Source organism: Pleurodeles waltl, chromosome 9 (genome assembly GCF_031143425.1).
Source record: "Pleurodeles waltl isolate 20211129_DDA chromosome 9, aPleWal1.hap1.20221129, whole genome shotgun sequence".
Taxonomy (NCBI): Eukaryota; Metazoa; Chordata; class Amphibia; order Caudata; family Salamandridae; genus Pleurodeles; species Pleurodeles waltl.
Genome location: NC_090448.1, coordinates 334,672,754 through 334,700,011, shown reverse-complemented (window position 1 = coordinate 334,700,011; position 27,258 = coordinate 334,672,754). Strand labels below are relative to the sequence as shown.

At 44.0% G+C, this 27,258-nt stretch overlaps 1 protein-coding gene across 6 annotated transcripts in view; it reads left to right on the top strand.

Moving 5' to 3' along the window:
* Positions 1-27,258, top strand: part of IP6K1 (inositol hexakisphosphate kinase 1) — a 186,096-nt gene that overhangs the window by 143,504 nt on the left and 15,334 nt on the right. For all 6 annotated transcript variants that reach the window (XM_069206872.1, XM_069206871.1, XM_069206875.1 and 3 more), the window contains 3 exons: positions 1,233-1,443; positions 3,194-3,375; positions 14,776-14,951. In XM_069206872.1, the coding sequence (XP_069062973.1) occupies positions 1,233-1,443; positions 3,194-3,375; positions 14,776-14,951 (569 nt within the window). The remainder of the gene's footprint in view (positions 1-1,232; positions 1,444-3,193; positions 3,376-14,775; positions 14,952-27,258) is intronic.

The following is a 27,258-nucleotide window of genomic DNA, read 5'->3' as shown; positions in this document are numbered from 1 at the left end:
TGTATTTGGTGTTAAAGATAGTTGACATAAAGGGTGTTAGCACCTCGGAACCCTTTGTTTGCACATTTGACAATAGTCTGCTTTCTTGTCTGAAAGGCTGCTTATCCTAGGTCACAAATAGAGAAGTTCATAAAGGCCATTATAAAATTATGCCCCAGAGTACCTCCCCAGGTTCCACAAACTTTAGTGTGTAGGTAAAGCTGCTCTTGATCAGACCTCTAGGATTAAGCTATAGGTGATTCACAGAACACAATAAAAAACAGCAGAATATTAGGCTCTTGAGGACTGCCCCCAACTATCAGGTCTTGAAATTTCACGTCTGCATGGCGGTCATCAAAGAGCTCTCATTTACACAGTTCAGTTTAGAAAAATGGGTTTTCGAGAGAAGGTAGTATAGATTCTAAAATTAGTAGAAATCTGATTGAAAAAAGGTTTTGTTGCATGGTTTAAAACATGTAAATTAAGAACAAGGCACCAAGTCAAGAGACATAGGCCCTCATTACGACCCTGGCGGTATAGAACCGCCAGGGCCGCGGCACGCGGGAGCACCGCCGACAGGCCGGCGGTGCCCCGCGGGGCATTCTGACCGCGGCGGCTTAGCCGCGGTCAGAGAAGGGAAACCGGCGGTTTCCCGCCGCCCCCAAGGAATCCTCCAAGCCGGCGCAGCTTGCTGCGCCGGCTTGGGGATTCCGACTCCCCCTCCCGCCATCCAGTTCCTGGCGGTTCTCCCGCCGGGAACCGGATGGCGGGAGGGGGAGTCGCGGGGCCCCTGGGGGCCCCTGCAGTGCCCATGCCAACGGCATGGGCACTGCAGGGGCCCCCGTAAGAGGGCCCCAAAATGTATTTCACTGTCTGCATAGCAGACAGTGAAATACACGACGGGTGCAGTAGCACCCGTCGCACCTTCCCACTCCGCCGGCTCGATTACGAGCCGGCTTCATGGTGGGAAGGTCGTTTTCCCCTGGGCTGGCGGGCGGCCTTTCGGCGGCTGCCCGCCAGCCCAGGGGAAAACTCTGAATACCCGCCGCGGTCTTCCGACCGCGGTGCGGTATTCACGACGCGCAACTTTGGCGGGCAGCCTCCGCCGCCCGCCAAAGTTGTAATGAGGGCCATAGTGCTATTAGATCTCTGATGGATGCCTAAGAGGCCTTGGCAGAGCTACAGAAGTCTTGTAAAAGATTTAAGGTTGATGCGTCAATTCGTGTACTAACTTTAAACTCTGTTTTTGGCAGGTGTGGTGTCTGTGTGCTTTGAGGGAGACAGTGATGGTTACATTAACCTAGTAGCCTACCCTTATGTAGAAAGCGAAAATGCGGATCAGGAAGTTACACCAGAGAGGGACCAACCACGACGCAAACATTCTCGAAGGAGCTTTCACCGATCCGGTAGTTCCACTGAGCACAAGGATGAAAAACAGGGACTGTCGGTTGAAAACACAGAGAGGTAAGGATAAAGAACCTTGACTGGAAGTTGTAGAACGGCAAAGTTGACATTTTAAACCAGCTAATTGAAGTAATAAGTGAACTGTCAGCTGTATTCTCAGTTGTGGGGTAAGGGTCTGAAAAAAACTATCTAGTAACTCTGGCTAAGACATCAAGGCCAGTTGGTTGAGTTAACACTGAAAGGTTTTCACGGAAGATTACACAGGAGAGCAGCTCATCTCTGTGGTAAAAGTAATTCGGATTAGAAGTTTTTATATCGCTTTTACAAAAGAGAAAGATTTGATTGGAAGGAAAGACTACATCTCTACTGCTATTTTTTTGGAAGCCAGTAAAATTCTTGTCATCATTGTGTCTTAGCAGTACATAATTTAAACTCTTTAAAAATGTGCGTGAAATACAAAGAATTTTAATGGCAAAGTTGATGTCAAAAAGACCGTGATTCTTGGCTTTGGTCCCGTCTATCAGTTACAAGCAGTTTTTAGGTCTGGCTTGACAGTGTTTTTTTTTTTTTTTTTTACGATTCTGTAACTTGTGCATAAAGAGGGCTTTGGGTTCACCCCAATGAATATTGCCATCTCACTTCATGCTGGTGGGTTTTGGTGCATCATTCCAACTTCCCGGAAATGCTTTTATTGAAATGCATGATGGACTATTATTTTAAACTGAAAACTACACTCCATCACTGTTTGCCACATTCAATTCCATACCTCCTATACCTGTTCTTTATAAAACTCATTCCTTTTAATACTATTTTCCAAAGCATTTGCAAATGAACTAAGGAACGTTTTACTGTGACAAACAGCATTTGTACACACAGCACATGTAAACAGCAATTGTGAATACCTATGTTTGCATGTGTTGGTGCTTTAAAGGTAGTCCTATTGGCTTTGCCCATACTTGTTTAGTTTTTGCTGTTTCCACCATCTCGTAAAGAGAATGTTTGTATTCCAGTCTACAACGGTATCCAGGCTGTTTTCTTTCAGACGACCCAGCATGCTTTCATTCTTGAAGAAACAGGAAATACTGAGACTACTATGAATGTTTTGGCACAGAAACGTTTGTAAATGGCACTTCTTAATCCTGTTTACCTCACCACAGTTTTGTAGCTGGCAAGGTCTCCTTTCCATGGGGGCAAAGCCCTGGCATCTTCCATACTTTAAGGACAAAACTTTAAGAATTATCTTCGCAGTCCTTGCTATAGTTCCCTCTCTTTGTGGCGGTAGGAAGGTCAGGCAGCTTATGTTGTAGTACCCACCTCACTGCTGCATTTTTCAAATACTGAGTTTCTCCGCCTACTTTATTTAGTGATACTTGCTGGAATTTACACTTATAACAACATCATTTCAACCTGCAACAGGTGTTTTAAAGTCATTTTATGTGGGGCGTTTGTAAGAAAAATGAGCGTCTCAAAGTTAATTTAAAGTCTAATTAGTCAGTCACAATATATGCTCAAGGCTTCAGTTACAAATGCAGACATGATTATGGGTAAAAAAGAAACGCAAGTCCTACATAATTAATGAACAGGCAGGGACTTGGAAATTAGATAGCAAGCTAGGCGGACCTTAACTACCCTGCTAGATTATATTGATGATTCACCATGGTAGTTTGGGTGTACTCCACGCTATGCGTTAAATGGCAAGAAATGGGAAAAATAGAGGACTAGGTAGTGATAAATGTGCAGGTCGTGCGGAGTGCTTGGATGATGAATAAAATGTTTTTCATTTTTGTGGGGACTCTTTGTGTGTCGTCAGCATACAAGAGATGAAGAGCCCCAAGGTGGAGTTGCAGATCCAGTCAGACGTTCCATTTCAGATGCTGGATGGGAACAGCGGGCTGAGTTCTGAAAAGATCAGTTACAACCCTTGGAGCCTCAGATGCCACAAACAGCAGCTCAACCGCATGCGCTCGGAGTCCAAGGACCGGAAACTCTACAGTATCCTTTTCCAAAGTGACATGTTTGTCCTTACGTTTCGTGAATGTGATGAGAAAGGTGCTACGTAGTCAAAAAAAGGTGCTAAAAATCTTTTGGTAAAAGTAAATTTACATGTAAAATGTTGTTGGATAATATACAGTTGCGGTGACTTACGATCACAAACTGATCAAACTTCATAAAGGACATTTACAACCAAACCCATGATAATATACAGGAGGTCTGAAAATAAATAAAAAACTAGTATTTTCACAGCAAATAACATCCCGTTGGATTTTTTCAGACATCTTCACCTACAGCTATCACTGTCCTGGCCATTTTATTATGTTGCCATGTGTCTAAATAGCTCTTATTTGCCTACGATTTAATTGGTCGTTTTTATATTTTTCCCTTTTAAAGTTATTTTGACTCCATGTCGTTTATTGTGCCTCAGTGATTTTATACTGCGACCAATAAGACTTGATCAACATAAACATGCATTTATAATTCATCAACTGCAATCTATATAGACACTGTTAAAGAAACTGCAAATGCTGCTTTCTTTGAATCAGCAGTGCATTGGAATCTATTTATTGATTAGTATTTTAATGGGATACAGTATGTCCCAAGACGAATATGTATATTAAGTGGACTACACTTAAAGCATAATCAGATCTAATGGATGCATCAACATATATGGCACACCTAAGCCAAGTGACTTACATTTGTTGAAACGCTAGAAACACTGACTTTTATCAGATGTTCTGCAGTTGCTCACCTTAAATTCACTCTTGCTTACTCTTGAGTCCTTTTAATGAGTGCGGTGTAAGCGACATTAGAACAAAAATGCCTTTCTTACCCATAAACAAATTGACTTTCGCCTGTGCCATCGGTACCATCCATGATTGTGTTTCAACCTTATGATTTTGGCTGCTGGTGCTTTGGTTTTTGATGTAGCATCTGCATAGCATTTGGCCGTATACCAAGAGTTCCCTTTCCTGTCTAGGTAATGAGAAATACGGTTACCAGTGACCTATTTAGCATCTAGGAAGAAGGTGACTAAAAAGCCGTTGAACACTAAACCTTGCATTCTTTACATGTTCTAAAATTATATTGGCAGGTGGGGATCTAACCTGAATGGCAAAGACCTTAACACGTTGACAGGTTGTGCAGGGGCCACTTTGCCCAAATCAGAATCGTTTTTGGCTCACTCATTTGCCCCAAACCTCCACAATGCACAGGTGCAACTTCTTCATAACTTTGATTATGCATATAGTTTCACATTTAGTAAGGGACATACTCAAATCAAATCAATCTTCATTCAGCTATTACTCCATAAAAGATATACAATCCATTTAAAAAAGACATAATACTCAATAAAAACTCGAATCATTATTTATAAATAAATACAATTCTTCATTACAATTAATTAGACCATTATTCATTCTCATAACAGAGGGCTTCTAGAGGCATCAGTTTTTTCCTCTGTTCTACTGCATGTAAAATGATTTTTATCACTGCATCACATTTCTCATTAGTGTCCAGTTTACATAAATAATTAAAAGCAGCTCTGCAAAAAATAATTTGTGAGTAACAAATATAGGTTTTAAAAATGTTTTCCTAATGTCGTGCTAAAATCTACAGGATATAATAAAGTGCATTGTGGATTGTGCAAAGCGTCCCACACAGGGGCACTTCGGTAAACTTTTACTCCATATCCTCATCTTTGGAAAAGCTACAAGAAAGTGCAATATCCTAAAACGCATCCGGGTTGAATAGAATCTATCTTGAATATTTTTAACTGTCAGTAGATAACTTTAAATTGTATCGTTGGTTTCCATCATATAAATTGCTACTGTTGATTTCCTACATTCTCTGTTTACTCTATCAGTACTCCTCTGTTCCATTAATTGGTTTTTCAATTCTTTTTTGCTAAATTGAAGAACAATACCCAGATTATCTGTGTGGATCTAGGTTTATGCTTTTCAACAGATCTTTTAAATGCATGAACCATGGGATTTTATCGCAGTATTCTAATGTAAGGCAATCTTTTATGATCTTTTTTTGTAAATCTAGTCCCTTCTTTAGACCAAATACCGTGCCAAACCAATAGGGCTCTGGTATATATTAGATCTTCCACATAGGGACTATCCAGTTCCCTGTGTACCATATAGGTAGACATAGTGTTTGGTACTGCTGGTAGTCTGCAGAGGAATGTATTTTCTAGCACTTGTAATGACTGTATCTCAGGCGTTAGGCCCCAAAGGACAGAACCATACATGATGCTATTGATTGTCTTACTTTTATAAATTCATAGCATTTCCCTAAGGGGTTTACTGCAGTTTTTTTTTTTTTTAAATCTAAAAATAGCCTCTGTTGACCTGATATACTTCATCTTAGTTATTTCCAGGTGTTGTTTCCAGTGGCCCGTCTTAGAATATTGTACACCCAAGTATGTAAATCTATTTATCTCTTCACATTTATGGCCCTTAATATAATACGTTTTCTTACTAGCCTTTCTTATACGACTGTTATATTCAGATTCAGACACGTCTCTACCCTCCATAATTTCCACAAAGCCCTCAATCAACTGCTGCAGATCATGTGCAGTTTGTGACAATAATAATGCATCGTCTGCATATAGAAGCACCGGGACAGGACAATCCCCTATTTTGGGTGTATCAATTGCCATGTTTATTAGGTAGGCGTCTACCCTATTGATCTAAAGAGAAAATAGAAGGGGAGCTAATGCCTCTCCCGATCCTAAAACCTGGGGTGCATTCACCATTTCTTCCATATCTTACTCGGGCTGTTAAGTGGTTATACTGCTGTGCCAGGAAACTGATTATACACGCAATTGTATTAGAACTTTCCACATCTTTACATGATTCACTAAATCAAAGGCACTGCTAAGATCTGCAAAGCAGGGAAACATATAACCCTTTTTTGCTATTGTGTAATTACTTATTAGTAAATTAAGATTTATACATTCTTCCAAAGTACCAACCTCGGGTCTAATTCCTAATTGGGCCTCTAAGTATATGGTTATCTGTTGTCCAAGACTCTAATCTTTCTAGTAATACTCTTCCTAGTAGTTTGACTGAAGAGTCTAAAAGGGATATAGGTGGGAAGCAATTAGGATCACCTCTGTTTCCCTTTTTAAAGATGGGAACAATAATACTTTCAGTCCTTCAAGTTGGAATATACCCCCTTCCTGCACTCATAAAGACTTGGGTCAAAATAGGGCAGCATAGATCCAGAAGTGTCAAGTAAGCATCTACTGGCACCCCATCAGGGCCTGGTGCCTTCCCTTTTGAACATTTTCCTCATGACAGATCTCACTTCCTCAAGACTAATTACTTCCAAAAAAGGTGGCTTGATTTCAATGATCCCTTTTATCAAAGTGGGCATGATCAAGCAATCTGGGTTAAATATTGTACCAAAATGGGATAGCCAATCCGCTGATGAGACATGTACAGTAATCTCAAGTGCATCTCTATTTTGTAGGAATGGTTGATTAATAGTTTTCCAGAAAGGTGCTATTTGTCAGTACGGCTGCTTGCTTAAGATTATCCCATGCCCTGGCTCTCAACTGTGCCTTCCTGATCTCTAGTGCTTGTTTATAGTTGTAACATTTATTAATTACTTCTTCCCTATTTCTCGGTCGAACCTGCAAGGCTCTCTTATGGTCCTGGCTAGCTAATGAGCATATATGATCAAACCATCCCAATTTTACTCTTTTCCTTCCTAAACATTACTTTTAGGCTCTCTGATATGGCATTACTAAGTTGGTTGAAAGATGCTAAAATCTCAAGCAGACTCTGGTTAAATTCAATACATATTAAAAGATCTTGTTTATCTGGTCACAATTTTTGTCATCAAGTTTGTTTCATTTATCCCAGTCCATTTTATGGCGATACCATTTTCCCTTTTTATACCTATATTTCTTGTTAATCGTTCTCCTACATTATAGGGTTTATCTAATCTCTTAGCGAGAAGCAAATGGTGATGGTCGCTATATATAGTTGGCTTAACCTTTAAAGATTCTATCATTGCTACGTTATTCCTAGAAATCAGTATATGATCGAGCGTTGAGGAGTATCCTCTTCCTATAAACGTATATCACTCCCTTGGCCCTCTCTTGTTCCACCAATTCTACATCATATCTATTTCATTCAGTACAATTACATAATTATTATGTAAAAAATGAGGTTGAGCATTTCCCCTTTCCCCCATCATCAATAAATCAGCATATGTTTCAGTAGTGGTCTGACACGTCCCAGTATTAAAATCTCCTGCCCATACTAAAAGTTGCAGTTATATAATTTAAAAAGAACTGTAGGTCATCCTGGAGGGTTGATGCCACTACTTTTTTAGTATCATCAAATGTATTGTAATAATAGTTAATATAATAATTAATATAATTCCCATTGTACCATTTATCTGAAGATATAGAAACTGATAGAGAGGAGAGTCGAGGAAGAATTTCACCGTCACAAACGGTACTAATGTTGAAATCAAAATTGCTAACCCTCCCTTTGCCCTCCCACTAGATGAGGCAATAGCTGACATAATAAAAACCGAATATCCTTCCATATAGAAGGATCCAGTACACCATGTCTCTTGTAGGCAGATAATATATGACAAGTTTATTACAGTCTGCCACTCCTTATCGGCCAATTTAGATCTCACCCCAGCTATGTTCCACGAAATGAGTGTGATTGAGTTCCTTATTAAAGTCCTTCCATCGGTCCCAGCATTACTATTTCAACACGAGGTGTTAGAGTTTGGCTCTAAAATGATAGATGATATTTCATCATGGTCAGATATCCCTATTCTATTCTTTTCCACCTGCTGTAAATCCTGGTCCTCTAAATTAGTCAAGGCAGTAAATCTATTAGAGCGCTCTAAACTATCATACCTATCCAGTTTACCAGGTGCTTTCCTTGTATCCTCTATACCTCCTGTACCTAGAATATTCAACATTCTGTAAAAGTATCCTAGAGGGACAGCCATAATTTCCCTTCTCATGCTTTTGAGAGTTCGGTGTCTTTTTTTCTAGATCTAGTAATAAATTGCCCACAAAGTGAAGATCGCAAAAATTAACCACTATACAGTCTCCCTCTTCTTCATCCAGGTATCCCACCCATTGGACTCTCCTTGCATATAAAATTTCACAAAATAGTATATCTAGAGTGCAAATATTCTTCGACATCCAATGTATTACTTTATTACATAATTCCGGCCAGGTTTCAACAATATTTGGTCCCAATTTGGGGGCATTTTTTAGAATAATAGTATAAGGGGTTGCATCTGGGGGTAGTTGTAAAACCTCTTTCGCAGGGCTATCTCTCTTCACTTTCTGCCTTTTATGGTTTACATTTAAATGCCTAACTTTGCCTTAGGTTGGGATGGTTACCTCTGTGCGGCATAACAGCATTCTGTGGCTCTTCTGTTAGTCTATATTCCCTGATTTTTGTTTGGGCTAACATCACAACCAAGAGTCATGTTTTTGGCATTAGTCGCTAGACTGACACTCATTTCAATCTTACTTATGCGTTCTTTTATTACCTTGATGTCTGCCGATACTTTTTATCTAATTTACTGTTTAATTTCTTAAACAACGTTTCCATACTCTTTAGTAAAGATCCATTGTCTCCTGATAATGCAACTGATGCATAACCTCCATGCATTTCCCTAGTTATTTTACCCCCTTTGAGAGACTGTGATGATGGTGCAAAATTAGATTTAGTTAACTGTCTGCTACTCTTTTTTTTCTTCAGTGGTGGAGAGGTTAGATCATCTGTTTTATTCAAGGACTTGATTTCTGCTAATGTCTGTGGGTTCTAATAGGTCTAGGGAAGACCTGGAAACCACCCCATAAAATCTTTCCTTTGGGGACTCTAGTTCGATAATCAAATCCGAGGCCTCAGCTCTCACTTCTATAATAGCTTCATGTACAACGTTCTTAGTTGCCACCAAGCGTGCTTCAGCATTAATGGTCTCTTCATTCAGTTTCCCCATTGCATCCGTAAGATAATTAGTGGTCATATTTGTGGTACTGGAAGTTTTTGTGATTCTACCATTCCGTATTTGGTTTTGCTTCCTTTTCCCCATTATTATAAATATACAGGGTATTTACACTATTGATTGATCTTTACTTGAATACACATGATTCATACACTCCCTTGAGCCAAAATAAAAGGACCAACAGAGTATGCCCAGCACAGCCTCCTCTGGGCTCTGACGGGCACAGACGGGCCTGCTCTTGGCCCGGTCTTCGCAGGGCGCATCCCCCACGTCCTGCAGAACGGGTTAGCAGCGTCCTTTTCACCACACCTCTGGACGCAATATGGCAACCAGCAGCTCTGCTGCCACTAAGGAGTCTGGGGCTTGTAGTTTTAGGCTCCTACCCCAAAACTCATACCCACCCTAGCCCCTAATAAAACTCTTTACCACCCAAAAACCCATACCTTCCTAAAAAAAACAAAAAAAAAAAACTCTTGTCACCCAAAAACACATACTAACCCTGTAGAAAAGTGCCCTTGTTGGCATGGTTACCCCCCACGTTTTGCCTGCAATTGACGCCAACTTTGAGAGTGTGCTGGGATCCCGCTAACCAGGCCCCAGCACCATTGTTCGTTCCCAAAACCTGTACCTTTGTTTACTCAATTGGCACACCCCTGACACCCAGATAAGTCCCTTGTAAAAAGTACCAAGGGATCTGTGGCCAGGGAAGGTCCCCAAGAGCTGCAGCATGTATAATGCCACCCTGGGGTACGTCGCACCAAGCACATACACACTGCCTTTGCAGCTTGTGTGTGCTGGTGTGGAGAAAAAGGCAAAGTCGATATGACACCCCTCTCGAGGTGCTATGCCCACAAATCACTGCCTGTAGCATAGGTAAATCACTCCTCTAGCAGGCCTTACAGACCCGAGGCAGGGTGCACTATACCACAGGCGAGCGCATACCTGCATGAGCAATATGCCCCTACAGTGTCTAAGGCCATTCTTAGACATTGTAAGTACAGTGTAGCCATATTGAGTATATGGTCTGGGAGTTTGTCATTACGACCTCCACAACTCCATAATGGCTTCAATGAAAACTGGGAAGTTTGGTATCAAACGTCTCAGCACAATAAACCCACACTGATGCCAGTATTGGATTTATTGAACAATGCACCCAGAAGGCATTTTAGAGATGCTCCTTGTATTTTACCCAATCCTTTAGTGCAGGACTGACTGGTCTGTGCCAGCCTGCCACTAAAAGATGAGTTTCTGGCCCCATGGGGTGAGAGCCTTTGTGCTCTCGGTGGCCAGAAACAAAGCCTGTCCTGAGTGGAGGTGCTTCACACCTCCCCCCTGCAGGAACTGTAACACCTGGCGGTGAGTCTCAAAGGCTCAGGCCTCTTGTTACAGTGCCCCAGGGTACCCCAGCTAGTGGAGTTGCCTGACCCCTGGACAAATCCCCACTTTTGGCGGCAAGTCTGTTGGGAAAACTAGGGAAAGCAGAAAGGAGTTACCACCCCAGCTAGGACCACCCCTGAGTCATCCAGAGCTGAGATGATCCTTCCTCCCCTGCATCCCACCCCGCAGAATCCTCCGCATTGGTTTGGAGGACAGGGACCAATAGTGTTAGGTTTGTGTCCCCCTCCCCAAACTTCAGGATTTAAGGGCTCCCCTAAACCCAAGTTGTAAGATTCCTGGCGACCTGCCAAGCAAGAAGGACTGCTAAGCTGAAACTCCAGCAGAGAAGAAGAAAGACTAAAACTGACTTGGCCCCAGCCCTACCAGTCTGTCTCCTGCTTCCAATAACCTTTATAAGAAAGCAACGCATTATGCGGGACCAGCAACCTGTGCCAAGCTCCAGAGGACTGCCATGCATCATAGAGGACCAAAAACTCCTGTGGACAGCAGCCTTGTCCAAGAAGAAACTACAACTTACGACTCCAGAGCCTCCCTGGAACCGCTAGTCCTGACCACTCTGCACTCGACGCCCACAGCCCTTGTCCAGGTGGCCCAACCAACTAGAGATGATTCCCAGGCGATTCTGAGCAAGAGCCTACCCTGGATTCCTCTCTCCTGCCCCCCATGACTATGACTGCAGTGTGAATCCAGAGGACCCCCCTGGCTGCAAAAGCTCAGGACGAATATATCAGACGCCTAAAGGTACACTGCACCTGCACACCCCCCAGTCCTCCTCTAAACCACCCAGCTCTGCCCTCCGAAGACCCAGCACTTGCCTGCCAACAGATCTGAAACAGAGTCCCCCCAGTCTCCATGTTAAATTTGCCTCAACTTTGACCTCTGTACCCAGCCAGCCCCATGATGCTGGTGGTGGGTGTTTGGGGTTAATTTGAACCCCAACCTGTGGACTTCCTAACCCCTGGATACTAGAACTGTAAGTGTTGTACTTATCTGCAAATCGTACTAACTTTTCTTCCCCTCCAGAAACTGTTCTGAAAGTTGCAGTTTCAACTTTTCAAGCAGATTATTGTGATTTATTTAAAAAAGTTCAACTTACCAATTCCAATCAAAGTGATATTGATACCTATGTGAAATACTTATTTATGTTCTTACCTGCAACTTGAATCTTATGGTTCTAGAAATAAATTAACAAAGATATGTTTGCTATATAAAAACCATTGGTGTGGAGTTAAGTCATTCAGTGTGTGCTTCTTCTATTGTCTGTGTGTCTACAACAAATGTTTTGCACTACCATATGATAAGCCTATCTGCTGGACCACACTACCACAAAATAGAGCATTAGTATTATCTACTTAAGCCTCTGTTAAACATCTGGAGAACTCCTGGATTCGTTACACTATATCTCATTTTGATATAGTATATACAGAGCTAGCTTCTTACAAACCCTAAAGCCTAAAAATCCCTTACCACCCAAAAACCCATACCCACCATAAAAACATCTTACCACTCAAAAGCCCATTGCCACTCTAAATCCTAAAACAACCCTTACCTCCCAAAAATGTGTATCCACCGTAAAAAATCTTTACCACCAAAAATCTATACCCACACTAAACCCTAAAAAACACAACCCAAAAAGCAATTCACCTTTAATCCTAAAAACACCTTACCACCCTCAAACATATACCCACCATAAACCCAAAAACCCATACCCATCCTAAAAAAACACCACCCAAAAACCTGTACCCACCCTAAACCCTGAACATTTTTTACCATGCAAAAACCCATATCCACCCTAAACCCTAAAAAACACCTTTCCCAAAAATAAATACATTTTTGTTGTAATGTAATGGCATGCGTGGTAAAGGCATCTTTGTTGTAAAGACATGCATGGTAGTGTCGCATGCGTGGTTAAGCCTTTATTATAAAGGCCTGCGGATTCTGGCTTCGTGGTAAAGGCTGTTTCCCCTCTAAAATATGTATATCTGTCATGTTTTTGATCCTGGGTCATTTGTTGCACAGTCAATGATCACTAGCTTGGAAGATGATGTGAGGAAAGATTACAGTTTGACGAAGAGGAAGGGTTTTGTGTGTAGGCCCAAATTCACAAAGCATAAAACAAATGTTGAACATGAATGATGTATACTCACAAAGCAGAATCACTACTGAACTTATCTGCGCTTGATGAAAGTTGGTTCTTGGGTAGGGGTGACAAAGGCTTAATTATGTTCACTGCACAGGTCTGTATGATACTTTATCTGGCTGAATCTTTGACGTAGGCAAAGTTAGAAACCGTGTCAGATTTGTACAGCAAAGTTTCATCGTTAGTAGGCATGAGTAAATGGGCAGCACAACCCCTCATCAGGAAGCACCTTAGCGTGTGTTCAGGTCTCTGACAGTGGAGTTTAATCCTGTGCTGGAGTAGCTTATATTCACATTTCTTGGAAGATGGGCAGCACTCCACTGCTCATAATGCCAGTGTATCTGACAATTTAAACACCCAACAATCTTGGTTGATGTCGAGGGTTCTCGGAAGAGCAAACCTTTTTGTGCTGTCAGAAGGCACAAAAGGGGCAATGACGTTCCTATCTCACAACAGGCATGTACAGTTTGTCTGTTCTCTCAGCCGGGACCTGGACACAAAGGAAGTGGTAGAGGAAGAAGTGGATGCTGGGTGGATCCTTCTTTATCTGCCGGCAGCAGTCATCATTTAGGTTGTACTCATGGTTTATACTGTAGATTTTACTTTCATTTAAGAGTAACACCAACGTAGGGAGTGCCAGTGGTGATCAAGCTCTCTTTTGCATGCACTAGTTTGTGTTGAGCATCAAATTGCAGAACCAAGACTCATAATGTTTGCATTAATCAACATTCCATAAACATAAATACAAAGAGTCCTCTTTCTCCAGGTCACTGGACTTTATTTTTAGGAGGAGGCCACTAGGCCTCCTCCCAAGGTGTTGAAACTGCACTCTAGAAACTACATATTGCTAAAACATCCCAGCAAAGGGGTTAATTGGATTGAAACCACAAGACTGTAGTGGAAGTAAGCCAAAACAAGGTGTTCCCAGTCTTAAGGCAGACCAGGAATGTCACTAAGGAGCACCAAGTCTGCAGTTTGAGGCATCCCAGGGGATAGGTGATCATAACAGAAGTGTCTGCCCCGTTTAAGTGTACTGAAACAGAAAATACATGGTAACTATCAGGATAAAATAACTAAGATGGACCAGTTGTACAGATGGTTAGAGACATTTTTCTTTGCACTGATACTCTAGGAGAAATGCATTCTTTAATAACTTGATTCGGTTGGATATTTAGTGTAGGTACTGTACACTTATAAATATAATATAGTTCTACAGTTATAATATGCTGTGCATAGTTAAAATCCCAGCAAGGTACCTCTGCTTTTCATCTTACTCTGGTCATAAAATGGCATATATCAGAGCAACGTATTCACCTCTTACTGATACCATATAGTAGCAACAAAGCTGTAGCAGCCAATGCTTGAAAGACTTTATGTATCCTGTGCAAGAACAAAAGTTGCTTACATCCATAATTCATTGTTTTGGCTATCAGTAAAGGCATGCAACCTCCAGTCTTCTTTGGCTCAGAAAGCGTATTTTGAGCCTTCCAGTTAATATCCAAAAAAGGAAACGGAAAAAAGCTATCCAGTAGCAGTGGCATTGAAATCTTTTGAAGTGCAAGACGTACAATGGCAACAAAAAGATTGAATGATGTCCTAAGATTTAGTTTAACTGTTCCAGAAGGTTCATAACTAAGAAAAACATGTCGTTGTTCTTTAGAAAAGAAGTCCTTTTTTGCTTATTTGATTTTCCGAAAGTTTCTTTTGATGATGGAGCCTTTGGGTGTGACCTAATAGGACGGTTTCCAGCAGATCATAGTAACATAAATGTTAATCCTAAAAGTGCTGCTTTTAATTCATATTGTAGAACTGCCATTCCACTAGATGATTGGTTGAATCCTTCACAGTGCTCATAGAATTTCTTTTATTGGAAAACGTTGTCCACCATTTCAAATTTCCATGTGTTCTGGACTTGAAAATGGGAACAAGGCAGCATGGAGATGATGCATCTGAAGAGAAGGCTGCGCGACAGATGAAGAAATGTGAGCAGAGCACATCGGCTACCCTGGGAGTTCGGGTCTGCGGTATGCAGGTACTGCCTGGTAGTGGTCCTGATAAGTTCTTTGGAAAACGTATTGTGAAGTAAAGAATACATGTAAATGGGAATGTAATATGTCTTTGCAAACAGAAAGGTCATAAAATTGGAAATAAAGTTTGGTAAATGGAGGCTCAGGAGTGGATACAAACACAACCATTGCCGATTTTGGTTGTGAGAGCAATGTTTCACAATTGGAAATTGTTATTTTATGGTTATAATTTTTTGAGTTCTGCAGTGTGAGGACACTTGCTCGAACTCTTCCTTGTTTGGAGTTAGTGAGGTTAGAGAGCCATTGTCACTAAGGGGTGGGCAGAATTCTTAAGACGTTTACTCCGTATTGTCATGGAGTTACATAAGACTCCACAAGATTCTGAGGAGAGGCACCTGTTACAGAGCTTTGTGTAACTGCACGTGTCTCATTTAATGGTAGTTGGGTCAACGTTTCCTTATTCACTGCCTTTGAAACAGCTGATTATTCGTAAAAGTATCTGCCCCAATAGTATGTAATACTTCTTTTTTCTTCATTAGTTCTAGCGCAGCAAATCGTACTTGTTAGAGACTTCTAGCTGCAGATACCTTACCTTAGAATTTCCAGGCATCTGCTTGTAATCCAGAACTTTTTGCTGAGCAGTGCCTCTGTGCGCCGTCGGTTTCACCTGGCGTTATTAGAGCCATCTATGACTTCACGGTCGCCTATTAATGCACCAACCAGGCGCCCCTAGATCAGTTCTTTTCCTTCTGCGCCGTTTAAGTGCAGATCGGAAGAGAACTACCCCTCTGTCTTGACTGCCCTTTTTTAAAACTTTTTAAGTTTTTTCATCTGTGCAAGAATATCATCAAGGAAGACAGGAGTCAAGCCACGTGGTGCCTGCCATCATGCCATATCAGTGACAAATCCCCATCTAGTTTGCCTTCCATGTCTTGAGTGCAAAGAAAACTCAAAGTAGTGCTCGAACTGCTGGGCCATGGCTCTGAAAGCTTTGAGGGAGCAGTTCCTTAAGCTCTTTGCGACCCACCAGTCGACATCGACAGACGCAACTCCAAGGAGGTCACGGTCCCAGTTGTGGAGAAGGTCATGGAACCGTTCCAGGAGCCCCAAGTCCTTTTCGTTCTACTTGAGGTCCTCTGGCACTTCGGGAAGAGGCACAGAAGTTCTAATGGACTTAGACTTCACCTCACCCGTCTGCTGATGAAGCGAGCCAGGAACGTCGACATCCCAGGCACAGTTCTGCAGAATCGTTCCCATGGCCCCCCTTTTTCCAAGAGCCTCAGCGAACCCCCTCACAGTTGAAGGAATTTTACGAGGCCATGTGCCACGTGTTTTAGCGGGCCAGCCCCACTGGAGCACACAGTCGACCTTTCCCAGGTACCGTTCCCGAAGTTGATGCTCCTGGTGCCATCGTTGTCCACATGTGGTGCCAGCCCCATTTTGATCTCCGATGATGCAGAACGGCGTCGCACGACGCCGATTCTGACGCCAACAGCACCCACAGGTGCCAGATCATTGCCTGAGCCTTGGTTAGATCAGCCAGGCACTGGAGAGGAATGGGAGGCGGTTCTCTGGACCCTTTAGAAACCCAGATGGAGCCTATGGACTGGTTTGAGGAACTAGGAGAGGCCTGTGGACTGGACACCTCTCCAGATGATTCTGGCTTGGTTTCTCCCCCTACTGTGACCACGGAGGATGGGGCCTCCTATGCTATGGTGGTGCAAAGGGCAGGGGAGGTGCTGGACCTCGAACTGCCCTCAGTGCTAGTCAGGACTACCCTCCTGACGGAGGTGCTTCAGTCAGGGGCTTCCTCATCCAAACCAATGTTGACCTCTAATGAAGCTCCCACTGATGTCAGGCTGGGGACCTGGTCCAAACCCAGCACAGGGGCTCCTCTAAATAGGAAAATCTGCTGCCACCATCGCCTGGCTCTGTGTGATCCTAGTTTCCTCACCCAACACCCTACCCCTGAAAACTTGGTATTCCAAGCCTCCACTTCCCAGAGTGACTTTCCTTCTCCACCCCAGGATAGGGAATCCAAGATGCTAGATCAGCATGGGAAGAATATTTTTTCTTCCAACAGTCTGGCATTGAGGTCGGTGAACAGCTCCTGCTTATTGGTCCATTTTTCCCACACACTGTGGGATACTGTGGCACAAGTGCTGTCCCAGGTCTCGGACAACTCATGGGCCATTCTTTGCCAAGCAGTGAAGGAAGGGAGAGGTGCGTCAAAGTTCACCATATGGTGTGGTTTAGACACGATTGATTCGCTGGGCAGAATGATTTTGTCTAAGGTGGCCCTTTGGCACCATGCCTGGCTACATACATCTGGCTTCTTGTGGGATGTCCAGGCAAACCTTATGGGCATGCCCTTCGATGGCTCATGCCTATTTGGTGAAAAGGCAGACTTGGCACTGGAACGCTTTAAGGTCTCCTGGTCTATGGCCAAGACCTTGGGCCTCTCGGTGACCCCTCACCAACTGTCTACCTTTTGAGCTTAGGAAGGGCTGTGGCACCACATCACCAACAGGATGGTCACCATCCTGTGCCAGGCCAACAGCTTGTGTGGGGACGTGGTTGTTGTGCCATCAGACCCAGAGGGTCTAGCCAGAAGTCATCAGACACCCAGCCCCCTGCCTCCACCACGTTCAAGCCCTCCTAGTGTGATTTTGCAAGACCATACTTGTCCAGTTGGAGGAAGAATACCTCACCATCTCCCTCACTGGTGGTTCATGACATCGGACAAATGAGACTTGCAGATCATACAGAAGGGCTCTCCCTCTCCTTCCAGTCTTTCCCTCCAATGCCTCCCTCAAAAGAACGGCTGGCTGATCATTTGGTTCTCCGTGAGGAAGGTAAGGCTCTCTTGGCCAAGGGAGTCATAGAAAGGGTCCTATATCAGAAGTAGGCAGTGGTTGTTATTCCTGAAACTTTCTGATCCCGAAAAAGAACAAGGTTCTTTGCCCTTTTCTGAATTTGCAGGACCTCAGTCGCTTCGTCCTAAAGGAGAAATTTAAAATGCTCACTCTAGCTTAGGTCTTGTCTGCCCTAGACCAAGGTGACTGAATAGTAGCGTTGGACTTGCAGGATGCGAACTTCCACATCCCCATCCTGGCTGCCCACAGACATTACTTTCAGTTCAAGGTTGGCCATGAGCACTGTCAGTTTACCGTGCTCCCTTCGGCCTTACCAGTGCCCCTCGGGTGTTCACCAAGATGATGACGGTAATCGCAGCTCATCTGTTCAGGTTAGGGGTTTCAGTCTTTCCCTACCTCAACAACTGGCTGTTTGAAGGCTCCTTCACCCCAGGCTGTAACCTCCCACCTCAAGACTACAGTGAACCGCCTGCATTCACTGGGGTTCACAATAAACATGCTGAAGTCATATCAGACTCCCTCTCAGATGCTTTCTTTCAATGAAGCTGTTCTGGACACAATGCCATTTCGGGCTTATACATCCAAGCAGCGAGTCCAGGATATACATGTTATGATTCTGATGTTTTGGCCTTTATCCTGGATTTCGGTGAGACCGATTCTGAGGTTTCTGGGCCTCATGACTTCACATGCTGGATGGCATATGTGGACTCTGCAGTGGCACCTGAAGTTCCAGTGGGCTTTGCATCAGGTAGACCTCTCCGACATGGTCCAGATCTCAGGAGGAACTGTAAAAGACTTGCAGTGGTGGTTAAAGAACTGTGATTAGGTCAGCAGCAGATCACTGTCTCTTTCCCAATGAGATCTCATAGTAGTTACAGATTCATTGCTTCTGGAATGGGGTGGCCATCTGGGAGAGGTGGAGATCAGGAGGCTCTGGTCTCCAGCAGTCTGGACTCCACATCAGTCTACTGGAGCTCTGGCCTATCTGCTAGCATTGAAAGCATTTCTTCCTTTTGTCAAGGGGAAGATAGTGCAGGTGTTCATGGATAATACCACTGCAATGTGGTACTGCAACAAGCAGGGCGGTGTGGCTTGTGAACCCTTTGTCAAGAGGTCTTGTGCCTCTGGGCATGGCTGGAACAGCAGGGCATAACCCTGGTGGTTCAACACCTGGCAGGTTCTCTGAACGCCAGGGCAGACAAACTCAGCCATCGATGCCTAGTGGATCACAAGTGGCGTCTCTACCTGGAGGTGGCACAAGGGCTCTTTCAATAGTGGGGAGACGCTTAGTTAGATCGGTTTGCCTCCAAAGAGAACGCGCAATGTAAACTGTATTGCACGTTGGAGTTTCCAAGGTGACACTCGCTCGGTGATGCTCTTTGTAGCGAGTGGAGCTCAGGCCTCATATACGCCTTTCGGCCCATACCAGTTCTGCCCAGAATGCTCAAGAAGGCCAGGAACGACCGGCTAAAATAATCCTTGTGGCTCAGAGTCTGGTATCCAGAGCTTCTGAGAATTAACATCGATCCTCCGATCTGGTTGCCCCTTCAGAAAGATCTTCTGTTGACAGCCTTCGACCTTCCTCCCGTTGCCGTTGGAGGCAATTTGTAGATTATTGTACTGAAAGACCTATTGATCCTCTTTCTGCCACTCTCTCTGATATCCTTTTTATTCTATCCCTGGCCCAGCAGGCTTCTGCAGTGGGCATACTCAAGTGCTATCTCTGCTCTGACTGCCTTTCTGTGGCTGCCTGCTCAGCCTTCTCTGTTCAAATTGCCTATTGTACATAGTTTTCTCAAAGGGCTTGTGCATATGTTTCCTTCTTTGACCTTTGTCATGCCTCAGTGGGACTTACGTTTAGTTCACAGCCATCTCATGTGTGCTCCCTTGAGCAGCTGCACAACTGTCCCTTCCGGCTGCTCACCATTAAGACAGTCTTCTTAGTGGCAATAACATCTGTCCAGAGGGTGAGTGAGATGCAGGCTTTGGTATCCAGGCCTCCATATCTCACAATGTTTGTGGACTAGGTTGTGTTTCGCACTCATGTCTCTTTCCTCCTTAAGGTGGTGACCCCATTTCACCCGACTCAGAAAATCACCCTGCCCACCTTCTTTGCTCCCCCGCATCCCTCTAAGGAAAAGGAGCAACTCCATTGATGGACCCAAAAAGAGCGTTGTTGTTCTACCTTGACGGCATAAGAATTCTGAGTGGGTGACTAACTCTTTGTGGGGTACCTGGGAGTGAAAAAAGGCACGGCAGTGCAGAAACTAACCATTTCGCGCTGTGTTGTTCCATGCATAAAGATCTGATATGCTCTGTTCAAGAAGCAGCCTCCTGAGGGCTTGAGGGCCCATTCCACCAGGGGCTAGGCAGCTACCACAGCGTTAGCATGCGGTGTACCAGTCCTGGACATATGTCAGGCAGCAACATGGGCATCTCTGCACACATTTGCAAAACACTACTGCCTAGATAATCTGATCCATAGAGATGGGCATTTTGCCCGTTCGGTCCTACAGGACTTTTTAGTCTAAAATGAATTTGGCTGCAGCCCCCCACCAGGAGGCTTTAGCTTGAGTATCTATTCTAAGGTATGGAATCTGCAGCTAGAAGTCTCTATCAGGTGAACAAGTTACTTACCTTTGGTAATGCATTATCTGGTAGAGACTCTATCTAGCTGCAGATTCTTTACACCCACCCATGCCTCCTCACTCTGCTGACTCATTTACTAGGGTTGAGGGTTGTTCCTTTTAAGGTCCTAGTTTTGGCACACACAAATCTTGTCAGTTTCTTCCATGACTCTGTGCTTCTGGTGTGAAAGTTTGTGGAAAAGTAACTGACGTGCACACGCCTACGTGTTGCCTTTATAGGTGACCGTGATGTCATAGATGGTTCCAACGACACCACGCAAAGCCGAACAGGGCCACTCAACTGTGCACAGGGGTATTGTGCAGCAAAAAGTTCCAGATTCCAAGTTGATGCCTGGAAATTCGAAGGTAAGGAATCTGCAGCTAAGTAGTCTCTATCAGATAATGCTTTATTGAAGGTAAGTAACTTGTTTGGCGCTGTGCAGATTGATTTAAGCTATGTAAGCTGACTCAACTGAAAGGCGACACTTAGTGCTCTGCTAAACCTAAACAAAGTGAGTGCTTAAAAGTCATATAATAGGATGTATAACATGTTTTGTCAGGAACAGAGCATTAACAGATCTCAGCATCAAGTGTTCACTTAATTGACTAAGTTGTTTGATCTTGGGCAACTCACTGTTTTGTTTGTGCCTTGATTTACACACCTGCATTGGGTAATGGTCAGTCATAGGCTGGGTCAGTGGGCAGTGCCCTGTTGGTCAATATGGGGGGTGCTGCCCTCTCATTGGTCTAGATTAAGGGAGAGCGCTCAAGGGGTTCTGCCCTGCTGTTGGCAGGTCACTCACCCTTCTTGCGTCCTGCATTTGTTTCTTCTTCTGTTTAGTACTGACAAGCATCTTGTACTGCATTTCTGCGGACTCGGGCCCTACCACACACTACTCCCTGGAGCTGATGCCCTGAGCCCTGCGTGGGCACTGAGGTCGAGCCTCTCACTCAACCACAAGAGCAAAAACAATCACAGAGCCTGCAGCCACCAGGACTCTCCATCCAACCAAACAAGGAATTCCTATGCTACGTGCATCATGTCTTTTTTGACCAATCACCTCTGATAGACCCGGGCCATCATGTGTTTTTATTTTTTATAAAGTCTGTTTTAACTCTTGATGAGAGGACATTAGCTCCTCTGACAAGTTGATTGGGGTCGAAAACAACAAGGCTAGAACCGAAAGCGTCCTTTCACTGGCTAACACCTTTTTGGTGAAGGCATAACCTCTGGATCCCTTCTGAGAATGCTCACACAGTACCGCAATGACAAACAAATGTGACATTTTAAACAAGCACAACGTCTTTTATTAAAGAAGCGAAAATACTCTGAAGATCTGCAAAAAAGAAAGTCTAGTGCTAAATGTTTAGTTCTCCAGGACTTTCCATCCAATCAATCAAGGAACTCCTATGCTGCACGCATCAACACTCTTTTGACCAATCCACAGATAGACCTGGGCCAACATGTGTTTTTATTTTTATAAAGTGCATTTGAACCCTCAATGACAGGACATTAGCTCCACTATGACAGGTCGATTAGGTTTGAAAACTGAGGCTAGATCCACAAGCGTTCTTTCATTGGTTAGCAATAACCTCTGGCTTCCTTCTGAGAATGTGTACAAATTACCGCAGTGACAAAAGAATGTGGCTTTTAAACAAGGACACCATCTATTAAAAGCAAGCGAAAACACTCAGAAGCTCTGCGAAAAAGAAAGTCTAGTGCTGAATGATTAATTCTGTTGGCAGAGTTGTGAAATGTATTAGAAATTCTGAGTTATAAGAGTAATATGGAATGACTAACTTCCTACAATTCCGCCGTCGGAATTAAAAATTCCACCTGCCCCTTATTTTCAGCCACAACCAGAACATGGATACACTCCTTAGGTGCTTTTAAATAACTCTTTTGGCAGACCTTTAGTCTTGATTTTTCTGCCACTTACCACATTCTGGTTAGAACCTAAATATTGGGGAGCACCTTGCTAACCTCTTCTAGTTATTGGCATGGTAAGATACCAGGGCCCTTGTTATAGAAATGGGTGGAACATTCATCCTTGCAGTAGCACTAAGACCCTGCCACATTCCCATCAGTTCTTCCTACTTCTAATATATTTCTGATCACAAGGGGCTCACACTACTTTTCACTGCTTACCTCGCCTTTCATTTAATTTGCTTCTCAGTACTTCTTTCATTACGAAGCTGTTTTCCATATATCTACTTCCCTATGTTCTTTTCCAGGCTTCGCCTTATACCACAGCACTCCGGTTTTAAGAAGCACCAGACTTGCTGATCCACATTTTCCCAGCCTTGCTCATCTTTTAGTATTAAAGAGCCTTGTGCCTGATTACAGCTTTATGAGAAATTCCTTTTCAACTAGAGTTTGACGATTTAGTTGCATGTCTGTGGGAGCTCGAGGGCCTTATTTGGAATCAAAAGGTAAGCAGACCATTTTTCTTAGTTTATCTATTTAAACAGGCTTCTGATTTGGGGTTCTTTGTTCCCCCAAATAGGTCAGACATTGCAAAGATCTCTCAAACGATGTCACTGAAGATGCTAACCGAACTCTGGATGTGTCTGAAAAGCACTAAAGAACTTGCCATCATAGGTGCTTACTCTCAGTGGTGTGCGCAGCATTCTGTGTTGTGCAGAAATTGCTACAGCCTGCTCAGTTCTGTGGTAATCCATATTTTGAAAGTGTTGATGCAGTCAATGAGACTACTGCATCACATTGCACACACCTGTCACCTCCCAATGGCTAATCAATAGTCAGCTGCTCAATCTCTAATGGGACTGTGGTGGGCGGGCCATCAATGCACATGGTACAGTGTTGAGTCTTCTGTGAAAGATGTCCCAGGGTATATGCCTGCACTTGCCCATAACTACCCTTAGCGGCTGGGGTACTCCACTATTGCTGGTGTCAGCTCAGTCACAGGAACCCAGCCTGACAAGCACCAAACATGATGCTGTCAGTGTATTTTGGTATGCAAGCTGTGCTGTAAATTACCACTCTGGTCCCTTGCTATGGCCCCAAGTGCCCTCTCATCATTGCAGCCCGAGGGTGAATTTTTTAATTTAGCTGGGACAGGAACTCCCTGAAGCCGTAAGCCTCTGAGCCAGGACCACAGCTGCCACTGGGGAAAAGTAAGTACCGCGGCAGGAGGTGGGCCCTTGCTTAGCCAAGAAATGTATGTAAGTGAGCATTATTGTATGTGCGTTCCTCGGGGCATGGTTGAATTGAAAGGGGTGACCATGAAAAGCAATATATTGCAGCCTCTCTGATTTTGTTTTTGACCTTTTTACATGTTTAGATTGACTTGTATGTAATGTCCATTATGAGTGATAATGCCTTTTGATGATTGTTGAATGATGGTGAGAGAAAAGAGGGTTTGTAATGTGAGGCACTCGGTGGGAGCATATGTTTTTTTCCCCTCAAAAACCCTTAGAAACTAAGAAGTAAAAGAAGTGATTACTTTGTGAATTTCGATCCTCCTGCCTGGGCTGGGTATTAACATGCTGCCTAAACCCAAGGCCCTCACTGATGGATCTTTGCTTCCAACATTATAGTCAACTTTGAGGTGCAGCTTAAACCATTAAACTCTCCTTACAGCTTTCAGGCTATACCTGCCTTCATTATGGGGAGCCTCAAAAAACGTAACTGCTCCTCCAGGACCCTTTCAATAAACTTTAAATCGAACGATACCAAGAAGAGCAAGACAAGTACTCCCTCTCCAGAACCACAAGTTGTTGATGCTTCCTGTAAAGCAGAAATGTTCCCATGTTCCAGAGAGCACACTGCCCAGATTACATTGGCCTCGGTCTTTGTCTGTCCATCCTGCCTTGTAGTTCTGTGTTCTGAAATAGAGGCAGAATCTTTCTGACCACTATCCAGTTAAACTAAACTCTCCTCCCTTTCATTCCCCTTCTCCAAGGATGACTGCTTACCATTCTCTTCTGTGCTCCAGGCCTTTTTCTGTGAAGGTCTGATAAATATCAGACTCTTGTCATTCAGGTTCTGAATGTCACTGTTTGTTTTACATGGAGGCCAGCTTTTTGCCCTAGTGACACTGTCTGCCTCTTCTTGGTTGTTCCCTTTATGCCAATGTAGCTTTCTCCACCCCGCCCGCCATCATCATTCTAAGGTTAGAATTTTATTTGGTACTTGCAAACCTTTCTAGAGGTAAAAGCCTATGTTACATCCTGCACTTTGCCCAGCTCAGCCTGCAGGCTTTGCTTAAGCATCTACAGTCACCATATCAAGACACAGCAGGACAGAGTGATGGAGTAGAGGCCACCTATACTGGAGATGCATTTATAATCCCTCATGACATTTGAGAGGGCCTTTATTCAAGAAACCCCTCTTGCACATCACTAATAATGGGCAGTCCTTATATCATTTGGGAGCTGGAAAATAAACTCAGATGTACTTGTGCAAGACTTCACTCCTTTTATTCCTGCAAGTTTATGTGATAACTTTGATACAGACTCTGATGACAAGCTTGAAGAGTGTATCCTGCATGCTCCGCTGCTTTTTGACTCGTCAGCTCTCCCTGCCCCTTGCCCTGAAGGGTAGTTTCCTGGTGATAAGCGGCATTCAGCGCTGTGTGCTGGAGCAGTGTCAGAGTGCACAATGTGTGAGGGTGGAAACCGCGAGACCTGACAGTAGATGTGAAGGATCCGATACACCGGTGCCTGATGAAAACAAAAAGCACGGAATACTCTGCTCAATTCAAGACATTAGGCGCAGTGCCGGAGAAATCTGCTGGACCATTAGAGCCCCATGGAAACTTCTCACACCACCACGCTGCTGTTCAAGGAAAGCTGAGCCCCCGCTTTCCCCCCCCCCCCCAAATAAGATGAGGCAAGTATAGATTTATTGCGTGGGTTCGGGGCAGATCTATAATCACATCCCCCAGGAATTTTTCTGAGTTGTCAAAGCCTCTTCTGAGATTTTTCTCTCTGTAGACCAGAATGAGCAGCAGGCTTATCATGCGACAGCCACGTTCTAAGGGACTGGCCTTTAGTATTAACCCCCCACCTCCACCAACACCACCACAGAGATCAAAAAGTCATGCAACGCAGGCCATGTCAGAAGTGGCTTGTGCAAATTGGAGCCAGCGGTTGAGAATGGACTCCGAGGTAACCGCACAGTGCTAGTAAAGCAAGCTGCCAGAGCAAGAAGCAAGCAGAAGTGTAAATACTCAGTGTGAATATGAAGCTGGAACTTAACACTCTAGGGCAATCCTGCACAGTCACAGTCAGAGGGTATTAACGAGGAGAGGACTGGGGTCATGGTGGAGTTGGTGCTAAATGAAACAAGACCTAAAGAGTATCTCTTATTTGCGATGCAATCAAAGATTTGTGTGGACAAGGCATTGGACTTCTTTTAGGGGCCAAATCAGTCAAATCTGACAAAATCCTAGAGGAGGACTTGCTCAATCCATAAAGAACTGAATAAAGTAATGAACAAAGGAGGGCAGGTCCACAGCAGAGCAGCCACGCTCACTCTGTTAAAACCATACTGAGCACTATATTGCAGGAGATACAGGAGCTTAAGCTTTTACAGGCACAAGAGATCGCAGCTCTCCATAACACTCACCAAAATCCAGGAGAATACGCTATAGCTGCTAGTTCAACTGAAGGAGGCTAAATCCAGGATATCAGATCTTGAGAACAATATAGAATTCCTCCAGCAAGGGATGCATAATATGGAGAAGCAAAAGGTGTTTCTGGAGTACAAGACAGAGTTAGAGAACTACATGAGATGCTCTAACCTGTGTCTTGTGGGCATTTCAGAGGGGAGCAAAGGTCAGAATGTTCCTCAGTGGGTGGATTCTTTGATTAAAGCTCATGTATTGACTGACTTTACAAGGGACTTGTCTATTATGTCTTGTCTTGAAAGAGATGAAGAGATGGTGAAATCATCAGGCAGCAACATAAATATATACCCCTTCAGATGTGGTAATAACTTATGAACTGCTCCAGAAAATGCACCTGCCTTTTAAAAAGACCCCTTAAGGAGCAAATGCTGTGGTCCATTATGTGGAGCATTACTGGCTATAATGGGTGTCATTTAGGAGCCACATTTGTGTAGGCATCCATAAAACGGTGTTAAGAAATCTAGAGTCTTCAGTACCCTTCAGCCTCTTCTCGACCACTGAGCACACAAGATGAGCCCATAGGCAATGATGTTTATTCCACCATTTTTCAGGATCTCTACCAGAAGCTGGCCTGTCTCACTCCGAAGCTAGTACCTAGTCTTTGGATGACTGGTGATCTTTATGTTCGATGGCATCTGTCGCTGTAGATACACATGTTGTGCATAGCCCGCCATCTGGTGTTGGGTCGGAGTGTTACAAGTTGTTTTTCTTCGAAGAAGTCTTTCGAGTCACGGGACCGAGGGACTCCTCCTCCTTGTCTCCATTGCGCATGGGCGTCGACTCCATCTTCGATTGTTTTCTTTCCGGCATCGGGTTCGGACGTGTTCCTTTCGCTCCGGGTTTCGGAACGGAAAGTTAGCTAAATATCGGAAAAATTACGGCGGTATTGTTGCGTTCGGGATCGGCTTAGATAGAATCGACACCGAATCGAAGAGTGAAGAGCTCCGGTACCCTTCGGGGTAGTTTTCGATCCCCCGTCGGGGCCTGGTCGGCCCGACCGCGTGTAAAACAACGCTGATGGAACGGACCCCGTTCCGTTTCTGTCCTAAATGCCACAACAAATACCCGTATACAGACCAACATTTGGTCTGTAACCTGTGCCTGTCGCCTGAGCACAGTGAAGAGACTTGCGAGGCCTGTCGTGCGTTCCGGTCC